The 18,821-nt window shown below is 37.9% G+C and overlaps 1 protein-coding gene and 1 long non-coding RNA gene across 2 annotated transcripts; both read left to right on the forward strand.

Annotated features, from left to right (window-relative positions):
* Positions 1–3,433: 3,433 nt before the first annotated feature.
* Positions 3,434–4,672, forward strand: LOC127135446 (uncharacterized). Its single transcript, XR_007808557.1, has 3 exons — positions 3,434–3,519; positions 3,673–3,835; positions 4,611–4,672. It is a non-coding gene; the product is annotated as an uncharacterized LOC127135446 (long non-coding RNA).
* Positions 4,673–4,835: 163 nt separating this feature from the next.
* On the forward strand, positions 4,836–7,859 carry LOC127137120 (acyl-CoA-binding protein). The gene is made up of 5 exons (XM_051063605.1): positions 4,836–5,007; positions 5,537–5,565; positions 7,021–7,138; positions 7,439–7,501; positions 7,651–7,859. Exons 1-5 carry the CDS (start codon positions 4,836–4,838, stop codon positions 7,728–7,730), a joined length of 462 nt encoding a protein of 153 aa, XP_050919562.1. The 3' UTR covers positions 7,731–7,859.
* Positions 7,860–18,821: the final 10,962 nt, after the last annotated feature.

Here is an 18,821-nt window from a genome sequence, read left to right on the forward strand (position 1 = left end):
ATTATTTAATTAAATTAATAAATATATTATTAACTCAATTTAAATAATTATCTTATTTTATCGGGGTGTTACAACTCTCCCCCACTAAAAGAGTTTTCGTCCTCGAAAACATACCTCAAGTGAATAACTCAGGATAAGACTCCTTCATCTGGCTCTCAAGTTCCCAAGTCGCATTGCCACCTGCTGGTCCCCCCCAAGCTACCTTCACCAAGGCAATCTCTTTACCCCGCAACTGCTTCAACTCTCGATCCTCGATCCTCATAGGTGATGTTTCAACAGTCAGGTTATCTCTCACCTGGACATCATCTACTTGGACTACATGCGACGGATCATGAATGTACCTCCTCAACTGAGATACATGAAAAACCTCATGCAAATTCGCAAGTGACGGCGGTAAAGCGATACGATAGGCTACCTCCCCTATCCTCTCCAAAATCTGATAAGGACCAATAAATCGAGGTGTCAACTTCTTCGACTTCAAGGCTCGACCAACTCCAGTTATCGGAGTAACACGAAGAAACACATGATCTCCCTCTTGGAACTCAAGTGACTTCCTCCTCTTGTCATGATAACTCTTCTGACGACTCTGAGCAATTCTCATCTTCTCCTGAATCATCTTAATCTTTTCCGTAGTTTGTTGAACAATTTCAGGTCCAACCACAACACTCTCACCGGACTCATACCAACATAAAGGTGTCCGACATCTCCTACCATACAAAGCTTCAAACGGTGCCATACCAATGCTCGAATGAAAACTATTGTTGTAGGTAAACTCAATCAAAGGCAAATAACAATCCCAAGCACCTCCCTTTTCCAAAACACAAGCCCTCAAAAGATCCTCTAGCGACTGAATCGTCCTCTCAGTCTGACCATCAGTCTGCGGATGATATGCAGAACTCAATCTCAGCTTAGTTCCCAAAGCCCTCTGCAAACCTTCCCAGAACTTCGATGTAAATCTAGGATCTCTGTCCGAAACAATACTAGACGGAATACCATGCAAACTTACAATCTTCTCAATATACAACTCGGCCAATCTCTCTAACGGATAATCCATTCTGATCGGAATGAAATGAGCCGATTTCGTCAATCTGTCAACAATCACCCAAATAGCTTCAAAATTCTTATTTGTCCTCGGCAAACCAGACACAAAATCCATACTGATACTATCCCACTTCCACTCTGGAATAGCCAACGGTTGCATTAGCCCAGACGGCTTCTGATGCTCAATCTTTGACTTCTGACAAGTCAAACAAGAATAAACAAAACTCGCAATTTCTCTTTTCATTCCCGGCCACCAAAATAACTTTTTCAAATCATGATACATCTTCGTAGCTCCAGGATGAATACTCAGGCCACTACGATGTCCTTCCTCCAGGATACTCTTCTTAAGTTCGGTAACATCCGGAATACATACCCGATTGCCAAATTTCAAAACACCACTCTCATCAATTCTGAATTCACCACCTTGACCTTGATTCACTAAAGTCAACTTATCAACCAAAAGCATATCGGATTTCTGACCCTCTCTAATCTCATCCAAAATATTACTCGTTAACTTCAACATTCCCAATTTAACACTATTGTGAGTACTCTCACACACCAAACTCAAGTCTCTAAACTGCTCAATCAAATCTAATTCCTTAACCATTAACATAGACATATGCAATGATTTCCGACTCAACGCATCCGCCACTACGTTTGCTTTACCCGGATGGTAATTCAAACCAAAATCATAATCCTTCAGAAACTCTAACCATCTCCTCTGTCTCATATTCAGCTCTTTCTGATCAAACAAATACTTTAAACTTTTATGGTCACTGAAAACCTCAAATCTTGACCCGTACAAGTAATGCCTCCACAACTTCAGAACAAAAACCACAGCTGCCAACTCTAAATCGTGTGTCGGATAGTTCCTCTCATGAACCCTCAGTTGTCTCGAAGCATAGGCTATAACCTGCTTATTCTGCATCAACACACCACCCAAACCCAACAATGAAGCATCACAGTAAACCTCAAATGATTCCGACGAACTCGGTAATATCAGAATAGGAGCAGTAGTCAACCTTCTCTTTAACTCTTGGAAACCCTCTTCACATTTTAAATCCCAAACAAACGCTTGCCCCTTTCTAGTCAACATCGTCAACGGTAACGCCAACTTAGAAAATCCCTCAATGAACTTCCTATAATAACCAGCCAAGCCAAGAAAACTTCGAATCTCAGCAACAGACTTCGGAGCTTCCCACTTAGACACCGCTTCTATCTTAGAAGGATCAACAGCAACACCACCTCTTGAAATCACATGACCAAGAAAACTAACCTCTTCTAACCAAAATTCACATTTGGACAATTTAGCAAATAACTTCTTTTCTCGTAGAACTTCTAAAACCACTCTCAAATGCTCAGCATGCTCTTCTTCAGATTTCGAATACACCAAAATGTCATCAATAAACACCACAACAAACTTATCTAGGTACGGATGGAAAATCCTATTCATATACTCCATAAATACTCCAGGCGCATTAGTCACACCAAAAGGCATTACAGAATACTCATAATGTCCATACCTTGTTCTGAAAGCAGTCTTCTGAATATCCTCAGTTTTCACACGTATCTGATGATACCCAGATCTCAAATCTATCTTGCTGAACACCCTCGCACCAACCAATTGGTCCATCAAATCATCAATCCTCGGCAAAGGATACCGATTCTTGATCGTCACTTTATTCAGTTGCCTGTAGTCCACACACAACCTCATAGTACCTTCTTTCTTCTTAACCAATAACACTGGTGCACCCCACGGTGACACGCTCGGACGAATAAATTTCTTATCCAACAGATCTTCCAACTGACTCTTCAATTCAGTTAACTCAACAGCAGACATACGGTACGGAGCCATCGATATCGGTCTAGTACCAGGTACCAAATCAATCGAGAACTCAACTTCACGCTCTGGCGGTAATTCATTCACTTCTTCCGGAAATACATCAGGAAAATCACACACCACAGCCAGATCACAAATCACCAGTTTATCTTTAGCTTCCAAAGTCGCTAACAACATAAACAACTCTGCCCCATCTGCTACTTCCTCATTCACCTGCCTTGCAGATAGAAACAAACACTACGCCAAAAATGACTTTTAACAGCGCATCTTAGACAGCACTTTTAAAAGAAAGCGCTGTCTAAGGTTAAAATAAAAATAAAACACGGAAAATGTTCTAAAAAAATAATGAAAGCGCTGTCTAAGGGGGGGTCTTAGACAGCGCTTTTAGAAAGCGCTGTCTAAGACCCCCCCTTAGACAGCGCTTTTAGAAAGCGCTTTTAAATATAGACCTTAGTCAGCGCTTTTGATAAAGCGCTGTCTAAAGTCTTTAAATTAAAAAAAAAAATTAAAACCAAAAGTGCTGTCTAAGGGGGTTTAGAAAGTGCTTTTGGACTCGTCCTCAATCGGTCCACTACGCTTCTGGGAAATTTCTTTCCATCTTTGTACCTTTCAACACGTCATGCTTCCTTCAACTACCGGTAAAAACCATTCTCTTCTCTTTAAACTAACTCTTCCTCATTTTCGTTTTCTAGTTCCGTATCGTAATCTCAACTTTTTCTTCCACTAATCTTTTTAACTCATTCAATTCGAATAAACTGATTCTATTTCATTTCTTTCTTTTCTGTTCAAAGCTTGAATTAGGTTTCCGATCGTCCCCGATTTGGTTCTGCTTCTCGTTTCGTGATCCATCGACGACTGTGGTTTAGGTTTAGGGTATAGATTTCACCATGTCAGATTCCGATTCTTCCTCTTATGGCGGCGAATACAAAAACCTAAAACAAATTAGTCGCGAGAGTAAGTTCCTTTTCCTTTTGTTGGTATGATTGTTGAACTTGTTCCGTTTATTTCTTCTCTTAATTTTTTTGTTGCTTCCGGTTGTAAGCGAATGCTATTCAGTGTATGCTCATGGTTTGATTTTGAGGTCGGCATTATTAACTTCACTTTGCTCTTCACACATTGGTTCTGATTTTAGTGAACACTAGTATAATTTGTGTTTTGGCGCTTGTAATTTTGTTTGGTTTCTGAGTTTTATTAGTTAAACTAGAAGATATGTGAAAATTCAGTCATGCTAGTGTCTCAAAATGCGAGCTGTGCCGACAGCAGTTTGCAAGATTTTAAGTTATGCCGATTAGAATCTTCTAACATAGTCCAGGATCCAAGATTTAGTGTCTTCCCTTTTCTAGTTCAGGATAATTTCTTCTTCTTCTCTGTTTCACTAATGAATATTCTCTTCACCAATTCTGCAAGTAATATTTGGTTCATCTCTTTTATTCTTTGACAATTTGTACATTTGTCTCCCACAAAAAAAGAAGGAAAATTACAATATTAATGAAATGACTGCACCTAATCTAATACAGCACTGTTTGCTCTTTTCAATAGCAGATAAACTAGATCAAACATGTTTTGAATAGGTGTAGTGGATACTTCCCTCACAAATCACAAGGATTGATTCTTTATGCATTTTGTTTTTCTTACTTTTGAAATTTTAACACTAAATTGCTTAAATTATGACCAATTGCATTCTGCTCTTATAATCTCATATAACTTTATGTTCTGAAATCTTCTCCAGGATTATTACATGAAATGCTCAGGTCAGCGAAAACAGGGGATTCAAAATCTACATGGAAGGTATAGGATGTAAATTGCTTAAGGCAAAATATGTTTTTGGTTCTGAACAGGTAGTTATCATATAAATCATTAGGCATTGTTCTTATGATGCTTTTATTGTTGTTTATTCATCATACTAGATGCAAATTTCTTAGGGCAAAATATGTTTTTGGTTCTGATGGTGAAGATGGCAGAACTCAACGGTCACACCTCGAGAGTGCTGTACATGACACAGAGCCCGGATGGGTGTACTGTGGCATCTGCAGCCGCAGATGAGACTCTCAGGTTTTGGAATGTCTTTGGAAACCCAGCAACAGTAGGAAAAGCTGCGCCAAAGGCATATAGTGAACCGTTTGCAAGTTCTTAAAAAGCTGCGACCAATAATTGGCGGATCTGTTACTTACAATGATCAACCATATTCCAAGTTCTTAAAAAGCAGGTAGGTTTCTTTTGACGATTTTCTATGCAACACTGCTTCTGAATGTTAATATACTGACAAGTGAAGAATGATGTTATGTTTCCTCACCTAACTGTAAAAGAAACATTGACATATGCAGCTTGTTCACATATGGTATCTATGAGCTAGGCTTGGAGAGGTACATTCATGCTTCCACTAGAGTCTCAATTAGTCATAATCAATGTCATGCTCGAAAACAACATAATAGAGTTTAATATACTGACAAATATGTTTGTATTCTTAATTGTATGAGAACATGTGTCAAGGAGTGTCTGGTGGAGAGAGGAAAGAGTTTGTATTGGCAATGAGATCATAATCAATCCTTCTCTTCTATTAGTTTGGATTCTACATCAGCCTTGGGGATTGTTCAAATGCTACATGACATAGCTGTGGTTTGCATCTATCAGTTTAAGGGCAGAGTTGTTAATGTTGGTTTCAAGCGCCTGGAGAAGAGTCTAAGGTATATTATCATGTTTTTTTATTGAACTGCACAATATTTACCATTTTTTTTATTAAAACTATATACAACTAACTAACTAGGACTAGGGGGACCAAGCCAGAGTAGTTGTAGATACTATGAGCAGATTGAGTAGGGCTTCAATGTTACTCACCTAATTTTTTCATGTGATAGTGAATCATTAATGTGTAAGGATGCAGAATATTCACTTGATAAGTCGCACTCATTTGGATATTCTCTTTTGTTGCTTCCATTTGGTTGAGTTACATTAGATGATTATGGTATATAACAAGTTTAAATAATTATGATATTTTCTTAAAAGAGATATAATTCATTGTTAAAGAAAGAAATCTCCATTGTTATGAAGTATTGTTGGCTTTGAGTTTTTTTTATGAACTTCCAAACTTTTAGAGTATAGGAACTATACTCTTCAATTGAGTAGAAAGAGTTTGTCCCCCTAGTATTTCTCAAGGAATCATTAAAGTATTGTCTTGTCTTTAATGATTGCTCCTTTCTTTTGGTTTCTAACTGGAGAGAATTTTGAGGTTTCGAATGCGATTAATTCGAGTACCGGGAGTTTGTTTGAGATGAATGCGTCTCTTGCGGTTTCTTTGTCTTGTGTGTTTGGTTTGCTTATCAGTTTATTTGGATTTGCTGCGAGAAAAGAGTTTTGGCCCAAATAGTTTATGTAATTTATAGTGTTTATTGATTAAAATAGTTTATAAATAATATTTATTTAACAATTATAACAAAAGTTACCTTTATGTAATAAAAGTTGTATTTTATTATTAAATTAAATTAATTAAAAAAGTTAAGTATATTGTCTTAAAAGTCCTAAAATGCTTTAACGTTACAATACTTCAGATGCACACTTAAAGGATATTAGTGTACATTTTACTATATTAGATATTACATGGTTATGAATTTACTAATTACTATTATTCTTAAAGGATATTAGAGTACCGGGAGTTTGTTTGAGATGAATGTGTTTCTTGCGGTTTCTTTGTCTTGTGTGTTTGGTTTGCTTATCCGTTTCTTTGGATTTGCTGCGAGAAAAGCGGTTTCGGCTACTGCTTTTACGGTTACTGGGGTTGTGAATAAGTTTCTCACGGTGGCTATTAATGTGACGATTTGGGATAAGCATGCTAGTCCTGCTGGTCTGGTTTGTTTGCTTTTTACTATAATTGGGGGAGTTCTTTATCAGCAATCGGTTACTGGGAATTGTTCAATGCTATCAGTATGAAAAAACCCTGTTATTCAAATGATGTGATTCAAACTGTTTGCTGAATTTTATGCAGGAATGTTAAATCTGATCTCTGTACTGAACATGAACATAACATGTAATGTTTTTCATTTTCATAGAAATAGTATCAAAATTCTGCATGTGCTTGATATTATGCTTATAAGTATAAGTAAATGATTACTTCAAGCATTACACACTTGGTTAATGTGATCCAGGAGGATTTTGAGGAGCATGCTGCGAAAGTCAAGACTCTAAAAGAGAGTCCATCAAATGAAAACTTGCTTATCCTTTATGGATTGTACAAGCAAGCCACTCTTGGACCTGTTACCACCGGTGAGTTTTCTTTTATTTAAGAAGTCATTTTCAAATCGATATTTCCACTTTTGAATCCTCACTGTCACCTTCCTGCAATAACGAGTGGAGGGTTAGGGCCGGCACAAGCTTAAGGCCGAACAAACCGTTATAAGTTGAAAACAACTTATGGACATGTCATAAGCTATTTCTATAAGATCTTCTAAACAGTTTCGCTAATGTTTATGTCGGTAGATAAACTCAAGTAGGCTAATACAGAAATGCCCTAGGCAATAAGGCTTATGGATTATGATTGTTCATGATTTTGTGTATGATTTACAGCTCGTCCTGGGATTTTCAGCCAGAAAGACAGAGCTAAATGGGATGCATGGAAGGCTGTTGAAGGTAGAAAAAGTTATAAGTTTCGGTTTTTAGTGTGAATATTTTGTTATGGTGCTTTTGTGCTATGAAATACCGACACAAACACGACACTAAGACATCGTCAATCTATAGTTTCAATGCAACAGTCAAAATTATATTTATTTATTTTGCAGGAAAATCCAAGGATGAAGCAATGAGTGATTACATCACTAAGGTGAAACAGCTGCTCGAAGAAGCTGGTCTTTCTGCTTAACAACATTGTCATGTCTAGCTTTCTAGTTCTATGCTAAAAGTTTCTATGTATTTTGAAAATAAAACAGTTGCAGTGTTTGATGTTTGATCTAAAACTTTTAATATATAATCTTAATTGTTCTGTATTGAATTACATGTGTTACAATGAGGTCAGGTAACTTCATCATAACTACTGAAAATGTCTGTTGACAGATGCAGTGGCTAGAAACTTGAAATGTTCTATGTGGTTTACTTAAAACTATTTCTACTTTGGATCTTAATTGCTTGATCTTGAATTTAATATAAAAAAAGTTGGTTTGAATTGGTATATATATATATTTGTTAGCCAAAAATTGGTAGAAAAAAGGCCAAAATGGCATATATACATTAGACAGCGCTTTTGTAAAAAGCGCTGTCTAAGGGGGGGATTAGACAGCGCTTTTGGCAAAAGCGCTGTCTAAGGTATACCTAAAAAAGTTAAAATAGGAGGGTCTTAGACAGCGCTTTTGGCCAAAGCGCTGTCTAAGGTGGGGGGCTTAGACAGCGCTTTTTGAAAAGCGCTGTCTAAGGTATACCTAAAAAAATTAAAATAGGAGGGTCTTAGACAGCGCTTTTGGCCAAAGCGCTGTCTAAGGGGGGGGGGGGGGCTTAGACAGCGCTTTTAAGATTCAAAAAAGCGCTGTCTAAACCTTTAGCAGCGGAGGTTTAGACAGCGCTTTAAAGCGCTGTCTAAGGCTAAAAAAAGCGCTGTCTAAGGTCTTGTTTGGCGTAGTGAAACTCTTTCCTTCCTCAATCTCAGGAAAAATCACAGTCTTATCAAAACAGTTGATATAAACTCGGTTACACACCAACCAGTTCATACCCAAGATAACATCAATCTGCACTAGTGGAAGACACACAAGGTCTATCCCAAAATCTCTACCAAAAATACTCAAGGGACAATTCAAACAAACTGAAGTAGTAGTCACTGAACCCTTCGCAGGAGTATCAATCACCATACTTCCAAGCATCTCAGATATCTCTAACTTAAGTTTCACAGCACAATCCAAAGATATAAAGGAATGAGTAGCACCGGTGTCGATAATAGCTACAAGAGGAAGGCCATTAATATAACACGTACCTCGGATCAAACGATCATCTGCAGAAGTCTCAGAACCCGATAAAGCAAAGACCTTGCCTCCTGACTGGTTCTCCTTCTTCGGCTTAGGACACTGTGGACTGATATGACCCAACTCTCCACAGTTGAAACAAGTCACAGTCTTCAACCGGCAGTCTGCAGCCAAGTGACCACCTTTTCCACACTTGAAACACTTCTTCTCATTACTGGTACACTCATGGATACGATGTCCAGCCCGACCACATCTATAACACTTAACAGGAGCACTAGAGTCTCCCCCACTAGGCCTCTTCATCCCACTCTGTCTCTGGAAACCTTTGCCAGCTGCATACGGTTTCCCACGATCATTCTGATTCTTGCCTTTCCTATCAACCCTCTGCTGATAGCTCTCTGCTCTGGCTTTGGAATCCTGTTCAAAAATCCTGCAACAGTCAACCAAGTCAGAAAACACTCTGATCCGCTGATATCCAATAGCCTGTTTGATCTCGGGACGCAACCCGTTCTCAAACTTCACACATTTCGAAAATTCTCCAGCAGCCTCATTATAGGGAGTATAATACTTTGACAGCTCTGTGAACTTAGCAGCATACTCAGTAACAGACCTGTTACCCTGTTTCAATTCCAAGAACTCTATCTCTTTCTTTCCTCTAACATCCTCTGGAAAGTACTTCCTCAGAAATCTCTCTCTGAACACAGCCCAAGTGATCTCAGCATTTCCAGCAGATTCCAACTCAGTGCGGGTAGCAACCCACCAATCATCAGCTTCCTCTGACAACATATGCGTACCGAACCTGACCTTCTGGTTGTCGGCACACTCCGTCACTCGGAAGATCCTCTCGATTTCCTTCAACCACTTCTGAGCGCCATCTGGATCGTATGCTCCCTTGAACATTGGAGGATTGTTCTTCTGGAACTCACTCAGTTGACGAGCAGTTCCCATTCCCACAACATTCGGATTTCCTCCAAGTACTCCAGCTAGCATACCCAGAGCCTCAACAATTGCAGCATCATCTCTACCTCTTCCAGCCATCTCTATTCTGAAAACCCAACAACTAAAACAATAAGTACTGATAGGGTTACACAACACCTATCCCGTACAGGGGAAACAGAATAATTACGACTCGACTCGACCGACTATGCTCTGATACCACTAATGTAACACCCTTCTAAAATACCCCAATAATTTAAATTAAATATCAAAATACAACATCAGAGTAATTATGCCATTTAAGGGTGTCACACAATATTCCACACCATTCTACAATATAATGGTCATGCTCTTTTATTAATTCAAAACATAGACATTTGCATAAAACACAGCGGATATAAATTTCATCAATCATGTAAAATATTACATGTAAAATGGTTCTCAACCAACAATAAAACATTTAAAACAAGTTAAGATAACCCATCCCGATGTTACATCTATCAGAGCACGACCCACTAAGGAGACTACACTAGACTCCAAGCATTCGCTTCTACTCAACTCATTTCTCGTTACCTGTAAAATAGTTGTAAGGGTGAGTTCCTCAATCAATATAATAAGCATTATAGAATATAATGTCATGTTAAGCAATTTAACACATTAATCACCCTAATCGCAACATACAATCAGTAACAGCACATCAGCTCAATCTCATGCTCAACACCAACATAAAACACAAGTATAATCTCAAATCATACTCCATAACAACACAAACACACGTATAATATTGGAATACATCCATTCATATTATACGCCATACATATATTATGCAATGAGACTCCATGCATGCGGTACCGACTATTTATGAACATATAGTTCAACCTCACCGTCCAAATCCAGGCACGACTACCAAGCTCACTAGTCCCACTCATTTGAGACATAGTGACTCACTCACTAATTCCTCACCATGGGAATTAGCTACCACCCCAAATGGGCCATGCTATGCACGCTAAATCACCTAGCATGCAAACATCAACAACAGTCCAAAATGACTAACATCACTAATTCCTCACCATGGGAATTAGCTACCACCATAAAGGCCACATATGCATGCTAATCACCTAGCAATGCAACATCAACAACAATTCAAGAATAGACATATGCTCACACTCTAAGCCATAAAACAGTCTATTCACAATGCATACATTCACAACATCATGTATACCATCACATATCATCAACACATTCATTACACATGCATATCATATCATGCCACATAATCAATCATAGTATCAGCACACTCTACTAATACCTATACTACTTAAAACCACGGGAAATGATCCCTACAACATCATACCTCAGCTAAGTACATCACTCAGCCTAAACAACCAAAAACTGCACAACAACAGTTCAGGAAAATCACAAATCTGCCCATACGCGTATTGCCTATGCCCATACGCGTATTGCCCACGTCTGACCAAGTCCATACGCGTATTGCCCATGCCCATACGCGTATGCTACGCGTACCACATTCTCATACGCGTACCAACAGAGACAATTTCACGTTCAAAACCTCATCTCTTTCACTCATACGCGTAAGGCCTCATCCATACGCGTACCAGCCATATCATACGCGTATTGCCTAGTGCCATACGCGTATGACCAGAAACCAGAATTTCCAGATCTGCAATGGCTTCTCCTGCTACGAGATCTATCCAATTCAACCTTCCACAGTCCAAATTTTACACACAATTCATTCATCTCGTCTAACACGAATCATACACTTTCGATTTCACAAATTTCTAACCTTTCTACCTCTAATTCCTACGAATTTCTTCAATTTTAATCCCAATTTCGTTCATCCCAAAAGTTCACAAATTCATCATACATCATTCAATCAGAGGCAAATCAATGGTTTCTCACTACCCATCACATATTATCCCATAATACCCATTAATCGATGATAAACCCCCCTTACCTGAGTAAATCCGGCAATCTCTGAGCTCCAAGCTTTTCCTTCCTTCAACCTTCGTCCTCTGGCTCTTTGCCCTTTTTCCCTTTTCTGCCTCTTTTCCATTTTCACGTGAAAATAACTCTTTTTACCAAATGGAACCTTTTTACTGATTTCTACTTTTATTCCCATAATAACAATAAAAATAATCCAATAATAATAATCCCAATAATATTCCAATAATTATTATTCCAATAATAATAATAATTCCAATTATTTAATTAAATTAATAAATATATTATTAACTCAATTTAAATAATTATCTTATTTTATCGGGGTGTTACATTTTTCCATCTGCCAATGTTTTATGTTGTTTTTGGTTTGAATTAATAGAGCATATTCCGGAGTTACATCTTTGAAAAACTCACTGAATATTGAACTAAGAGTTTTGACATAGACGCATCTCCAAATTAACCTTTAACGCATACATAGATGCATCTTCGGACTAAATTCTAACATAATAAGAATTTATCAACAATTTTATCTAAGGTGTGTTTGAAAAGATGCGTCCGGAGATGCATATAGACACTAGGGACATTTGAATTTTGTCACAGTGGTGGAGAAGAACCACATAAAGATGAAAAGAGCTACCATAGAGCTTAAATATAAAAAAGTTTTAGGATTTTTGTTTTTGCTACGCCTACACCTATGCTTTATTTTGTAAAAGATATCTATAATTTTTGACGGACGAACGAATTTACATGTTGATAATTGAAAATTAATTTATTAAATTTATAATATTTTAATAAAATTATTGATTGAATTAGCTGATAAATATGTTTAATTGATATATTTTTAAGGAAATGAAAAATTCTGTAAACGTTTATAAATCAATCTTATTAGTACAAGAAATTAAATGAATTAGAAAAAAAAGAGAGTGATAAATAGTGGAGAGAGAATCTCTTCATTTTTTAAATATTAATTTAGAGAGATTGATTTTTAAAAGGATGTATATGATTTTCTTATAAAAATTGTTGTAAAAATTATTATTTGAAAGACTTAATTTTTTTTTGATTTTAAATAAGCAAAAAGTTATTTTGTTTTAATTGAGTATGAATGCCTAAAGTATAAAATTTGAATGTCCATTATACTACAATATGAATTTTATTCAAATCATATTGATAATTAATCAAATTTTAATAATCAAATATATAGATAAGAAATGGAATACTTGTATATCTACTTAATTTATAGAAGTCATAATGGCGCTTAGCACCTTGTAATTTTGTAATGTTAATATTTAAGATGATTGAAGTTGTTTGTAATTTGTGTGGAATCTCACATTACTTAACTATGTATAGCGTTGAATATATAAATATATCAGAGTAGTATCACTTTTTGACAACCAAAATATATTTAATAGGGACAATTTGACACCATACCATATTTGAAAAACTAGAATTAATAGTTTCATTTTATTTTTCTTCTATTGAAGAAACAAAATCACATACTATTCATACTATGTTCCTATACACGATGAATACATTTTCATTACATTTCAAGCGTAATGTGAGTTAGAGTGGAAAATATTGTAAGGTACAAAAAAAATGCCCGTTATTTTAAATGTGTGAGAAAATCAAAATCATATGTCTAAGTTGCAAAAATAATATGAGAGTTTCAATAGAAATTTCTTTAGGGGTTACTGTTCGATTTTAGAATTAAAATGGTTGGTGTGAACGGGTACAAATCTCCATGCACGAATGAATCTGCAAAATTTACACTTCAATGTTCAAGTCGGTCAGTGGATAAAATAAGTATAATGAATTATGCTTAAAATCGTATCTCAGGCTGCACTCGTAGTGGTTTATATACCATGCGTGACAATTGATCTTATGCACTATTAAGCATATGGTCGGCCCAAAACCATGCGTGATGTACGGGAAGCCTTCCAAAGAGTTGGGTCAGATATCCTTAGATGGAATTTTGCAATGACAAACGAAAGAGATTTTGGGACCACTGCTTAAATGTTAGTCTCATCATTGAGACGTTTCACATGTTTCCCTTACATGTGGTCTTGGGTTCGTAGGTTAGGGTGTGGTGTTTCACTCTAGGGTGATCGAGTGTACTCAAGTGCCGTTATGTTTTCGAGATGAAATCTGACCGTTGTTTTTTAATCTTCCCATTTTCTTTCATTATTTATCGTTGATTTACCCATTTTACTCCCGTATATAAATATTGTATTAACCTTTCAAATAATTTTTGTTCTCACTTACAATTGAGACTTACTTTTCTTCCCAAGCCCTTTCTTCCTTATCTAAGCTCCGATGACTTCATATTTTGCCACCTTCTTTCTATTTTGATCCATTTTTCCTGGTTCATCCTTATTTTTTAGTTTCTCTTGCTTTTAATCATTTCTCCACTTCACTTTTTTACCTCAAGTACCATTTATATTACCTTTTTCATGCTTTGTTTTTCTATATTTACTATGAACAATATATGAAATATTTTTGTGGACATGGTACACGAGCCTGATGGCCAGGATTCTTCGTCCTCTACAATATTTGAAATTCCAAACAATCCAAATGTCGAGCCTTTAGTGGTTAACCAACCCAACCCCAATCTAGTCGTACTTACCGAAAGCTTTGGGTCTAGTGAGGATTTTATAGAGAGTGGCGATGGACCCATCAATACTTCTACTAATGAGAATATTGATAGATCTTCTGAAGAAGATGGATAAATGAACTCCTACAACCTTGATTTGAGGGATGCACCCATCTGTCTTTCTTCCTCTACCATGTCCCACATGAATACTGTAACACCCCGATAAAATAAGATAATTATTTAATTTAAGTTAATAATATATTTATTAATTTAATTAAATAATTTGAGTATTATTATTGGAATTATTATTATTGGAATAATAAGTTGGAATATATATAAAGAGTTCCATTTGGTAAAAAGGGTTTTCACGTGAAAATCAGAGAAGCGACAGAAAGTGAGAGAAGGGCAAAGAGGAAGAGCAGGAGAAGAAGGTTGAAGAAGGAAGAGCTTGAAGCTAAAGGATTGCCGGATTAACTCAGGTAAGGGGGGTTTATCGTCGCTTAATGGGTATTATGGGTTAACATGTAATGGGTAGTAATAAGCCGTTGAATTGACCCTAATTGGGATGATGAGTGCTGAAAAATTGTGATGAATAAGTTATATTAAAGCTGTAATTGAATCTATATTTGGGTGAGTTGTGATTTTCCGAACGTGTAGCTTTTTACGGAATTGGAATTGGAGGTCCGGAAGTCCTCAAACGGCGGAAAATGCGGAGAATTCTGCATTCTGCTTCGTGTTAGCGCAGGAACAGCTTTCTGTCTTGCGTTAACCGGTTAACCCAGGGTGTTAACCGGTTAACACTGTTATGAATTGTGAAATATTGCTGTCTATCTTGCGTTAACCGGTTAACCCAGGGTGTTAACCGGTTAACACTGTTATGATGTGCCAGGAAGCGTGTTCTGTTTGCGTTAACCGGTTAACCCAGGGCGTTAACCGGTTAACACTGTTTGAAAAGTGAAAAAATGATATTTAATTGTTGTGTACAATTGAGGATTGGCCTATATTGGTGTATGATATAGGAGGGATCATTTTCCCATTGTTTTGAGCTGTATAGGTATTAGTAGAGTGTGCTAATACTGTGATTTATGATTTGGCATGACATGATATGATTTTGTGATAAATATGCTGATGATGTATGATGGTATGCATAATGCTGTGAATGTATATGTTATGTATGCAATTGTGAATGGACTGTTTATGGCTTAGAGTGTGAGCATATGTCCATCTTGGAATGTTGTGAATGTTTGCATGCTAGGTGATGTGGCGTGCATATTGTGGCCTTTATGGTGGTAGCTAATTCCCATGGTGAGGAATTAGTGAGTGAGTATTGTGGATTGTTGTTGATGTTTGCATGCTAGGTGATTAGCGTGCATATCATAGCCCTTGGGGTGGTAGCTAATTCCCATGGTGAGGAATTAGTGAGTGAGTCACTAGGTCTCAAATGAGTGGGACTAGTGAGCTTGGTAGCCGTATCTGGATTTGATCGGTGAGGTTGAACTATATGTTCACGAATAGTCGGTACCGCATGCATGGAGTCTCATTGCATAATGTATGTATGGCGTATAATATGAATGGATGTATTCCAATATTATACGTGTGTTTTGTGGTTGTGTTGAGTATGAGTATGGGTATGAGTATGAATATGAGTTGATGTTGCCGTTGCTGAATGTGTGATCTGATTTGGGTGATGAAATGTGTTAAATTACTTAGCATTACATGATATTTTATAATGCTTATTATATCGATTGAGGAACTCACCCTTACAACTATGTTTCAGGTAACGAGCAGTGATTGAGTAGAAGCTAGTGCTTGGAGTCTAGTGTAGTTCCTTAGTGGGTCATGCTCTGGTAGATATAACATCGGAACGGGATGTTTTACCTTGTTTCATTTGTTGGTTGTTGAACAGTTTACATGTAATGTGTTACATGGTTTGTATACTGTTAGATCTTCTATCCGCTGCGAATTGTGCAATGTCTTAATTTGATTTATAAATGAGCATGACAAGCTATTTTGATGAATGGTGTGAAGTGTCAAGTGTGACACCCTTAAATTGCATATCTACTCTGATTTATATTTGTTGTTTTAATTAATTATTGGGGTATTTTAGAAGGGTGTTACATTAGTGGTATCAGAGCATAGTCGGTCGAGTCGAGTCGTAATTATTCTGTTTCCCTGTATGTGATAGGTGTTGTGTAACCCTATCAGTACTTATTGTTTTAGCTTGTTGGGTTCTCAGAATAGAGATGGCTGGAAGAGGTAGAGACGATGCTGCGATTGCTAAGGCTCTGGGTATGCTAGCTGGAGTACTTGGAGGGAATCCGAATGTTGTGGGATTGGGAGCTGCTCGTCAACTGAGTGAGTTCCAGAAGAACAATCCTCCAATGTTCAAGGGAGCATACGATCCAGATGGTGCTCAGAAGTGGTTGAAGGAGATCGAGAGGATCTTTCGAGTGACTGAGTGTGCCGATAACCAGAAGGTCAGGTTCGGTACGCATATGCTGTCAGAGGAAGCAGATGATTGGTGGGTTGCTACCCGCACTGAGTTGGAAGCTGCTGGGAGTGCTGAGATCACTTGGGCGGTGTTCAGAGAGAGATTCCTGAGGAAGTACTTTCCAGAGGATGTCAGAGGAAAGAAAGAGATAAAGTTCTTAGAATTGAAGCAGGGCAACCGGTCTGTTACTGAGTATGCTGCTAAGTTCACAGAGCTGTCGAAGTATTACACTCCCTATAATGAGGCTACTGGGGAATTTTCAAAATGTGTGAAGTTTGAGAACGGGTTACGCCCCGAGATCAAGCAGGCTATTGGGTATCAGCGGATTAGAGTGTTTTCTGACTTGGTTGACTGTTGCAGGATTTTTGAACAAGATACCAAGGCCAGAGCGGAGAGCTATCAGCAGAGGGTTGATAGGAAAGGCAAGAGTCAGAATGATCGTGGGAAACCGTATGCAGCTGGCAAAGGTTTCCAGAGACAGAGTGGGATGAAGAGACCTAGTGGGGGAGACTCCAGTGCCCCTGCTAAGTGTTTCAGATGTGGTCAGGCTGGACATCGTATCCATGAGTGTACCAGTAATGAGAAGAAGTGTTTCAAGTGTGGAAAAGGTGGTCACTTGGCTGCAGAGTGCCGGTTGAAGACTGTGACTTGTTTCAACTGTGGAGAGGTGGGTCATATTAGCCCACAGTGTCCTAAGCCGAAGAAGGAGAACCAGTCGGGAGGCAAGGTCTTTGCTTTATCGGGTTCTGAGACTTCTGCAGATGATCGTTTGATCCGAGGTACGTGTTATATTAATGGCTTTCCTCTTGTAGCTATTATTGACACAGGTGCGACTCATTCCTTTATATCTTTGGATTGTGCTGTGAAACTTAAATTAGAGATATCTGAGATGCATGGAAGTATGGTGATTGATACTCCTGCGAAGGGTTCAGTGACTACTACTTCAGTTTGTTTAAATTGTCCTTTGCGTATTTTTGGTAGAGACTTTGGGATGGACCTCGTGTGTCTTCCACTAGTACAGATTGATGTTATCCTGGGTATGAACTGGTTGGTGTTTAACCGAGTTTATATCAACTGTTTTGATAAGACTGTGATCTTTCCTGAGATTGAGGAAGGAAAGAGTTTGTTTCTATCAGCAAGGCAGGTGAATGAGGCAGTAGCAGATGGGGCAGAGTTGTTTATGCTGTTAGCGACTTTGGAGGCTAAAGATAAACTGGTGATTTGCGATCTAGCCGTGGTGTGTGATTTTCCTGATGTGTTTCCTGAAGAAGTGAATGAATTACCGCCAGAGCGTGAAGTTGAGTTCTCGATTGATTTGGTACCTGGTACTAGGCCGATATCGATGGCTCCGTACCGTATGTCTGCTGTTGAGTTAACTGAATTGAAGAGTCAGCTGGAAGATCTGTTGGATAAGAAATTTATTCGTCCGAGTGTGTCACCGTGGGGCGCACCAGTGTTATTGGTTAAGAAGAAAGAAGGTACTATGAGGTTGTGTGTGGACTACAGGCAACTGAATAAAGTGACGATCAAGAATCGGTATCCTTTGCTGAGGATTGATGATTTGATGGATCAGTTGGTTGGTGCGAGTGTGTTCAGCAAAATAGATTTGAGATCGGGGTATCATCAGATACGTGTGAAAACTGAGGATATTCAGAAGACTGCTTTCAGAACAAGGTATGGACATTATGAGTATTCTGTAATGCCTTTTGGTGTGACTAATGCGCCTGGAGTATTTATGGAGTATATGAATAGGATTTTCCATCCTTACCTAGACAAGTTTGTTGTGGTGTTTATTGACGATAGTTTGGTGTATTCGAAATCGGAAGAAGAGCATGCTGAGCATTTGAGAATGGTTTTAGGAGTTCTACGAGAAAAGAAGTTATTTGCTAAGCTGTCTAAGTGTGAATTTTGGTTAGAAGAGGTTAGTTTTCTTGGTCATGTGATTTCAAGAGGTGGTGTTGCTGTTGATCCTTCTAAGATAGAAGCGGTATCTAAGTGGGAAGATCCGAAGTCAGTTTCTGAGATAAG

Source organism: Lathyrus oleraceus, chromosome 4, assembly GCF_024323335.1.
Source record: "Lathyrus oleraceus cultivar Zhongwan6 chromosome 4, CAAS_Psat_ZW6_1.0, whole genome shotgun sequence".
NCBI lineage: Eukaryota > Viridiplantae > Streptophyta > Magnoliopsida > Fabales > Fabaceae > Lathyrus > Lathyrus oleraceus.

Bases quoted from the DNA above. Each gene is read 5' to 3' on its own strand.
- LOC127137120 (XM_051063605.1), top strand. From the start codon at position 4,836: ATGGCAGAACTCAACGGTCACACCTCGAGAGTGCTGTACATGACACAG. The intron at 7,139-7,438 runs GTGAGTTTTCTT...TATGATTTACAG, and splicing joins TCTTGGACCTGTTACCACCG to CTCGTCCTGGGATTTTCAGC. The intron at 7,502-7,650 runs GTAGAAAAAGTT...TTTATTTTGCAG, and splicing joins TGCATGGAAGGCTGTTGAAG to GAAAATCCAAGGATGAAGCA.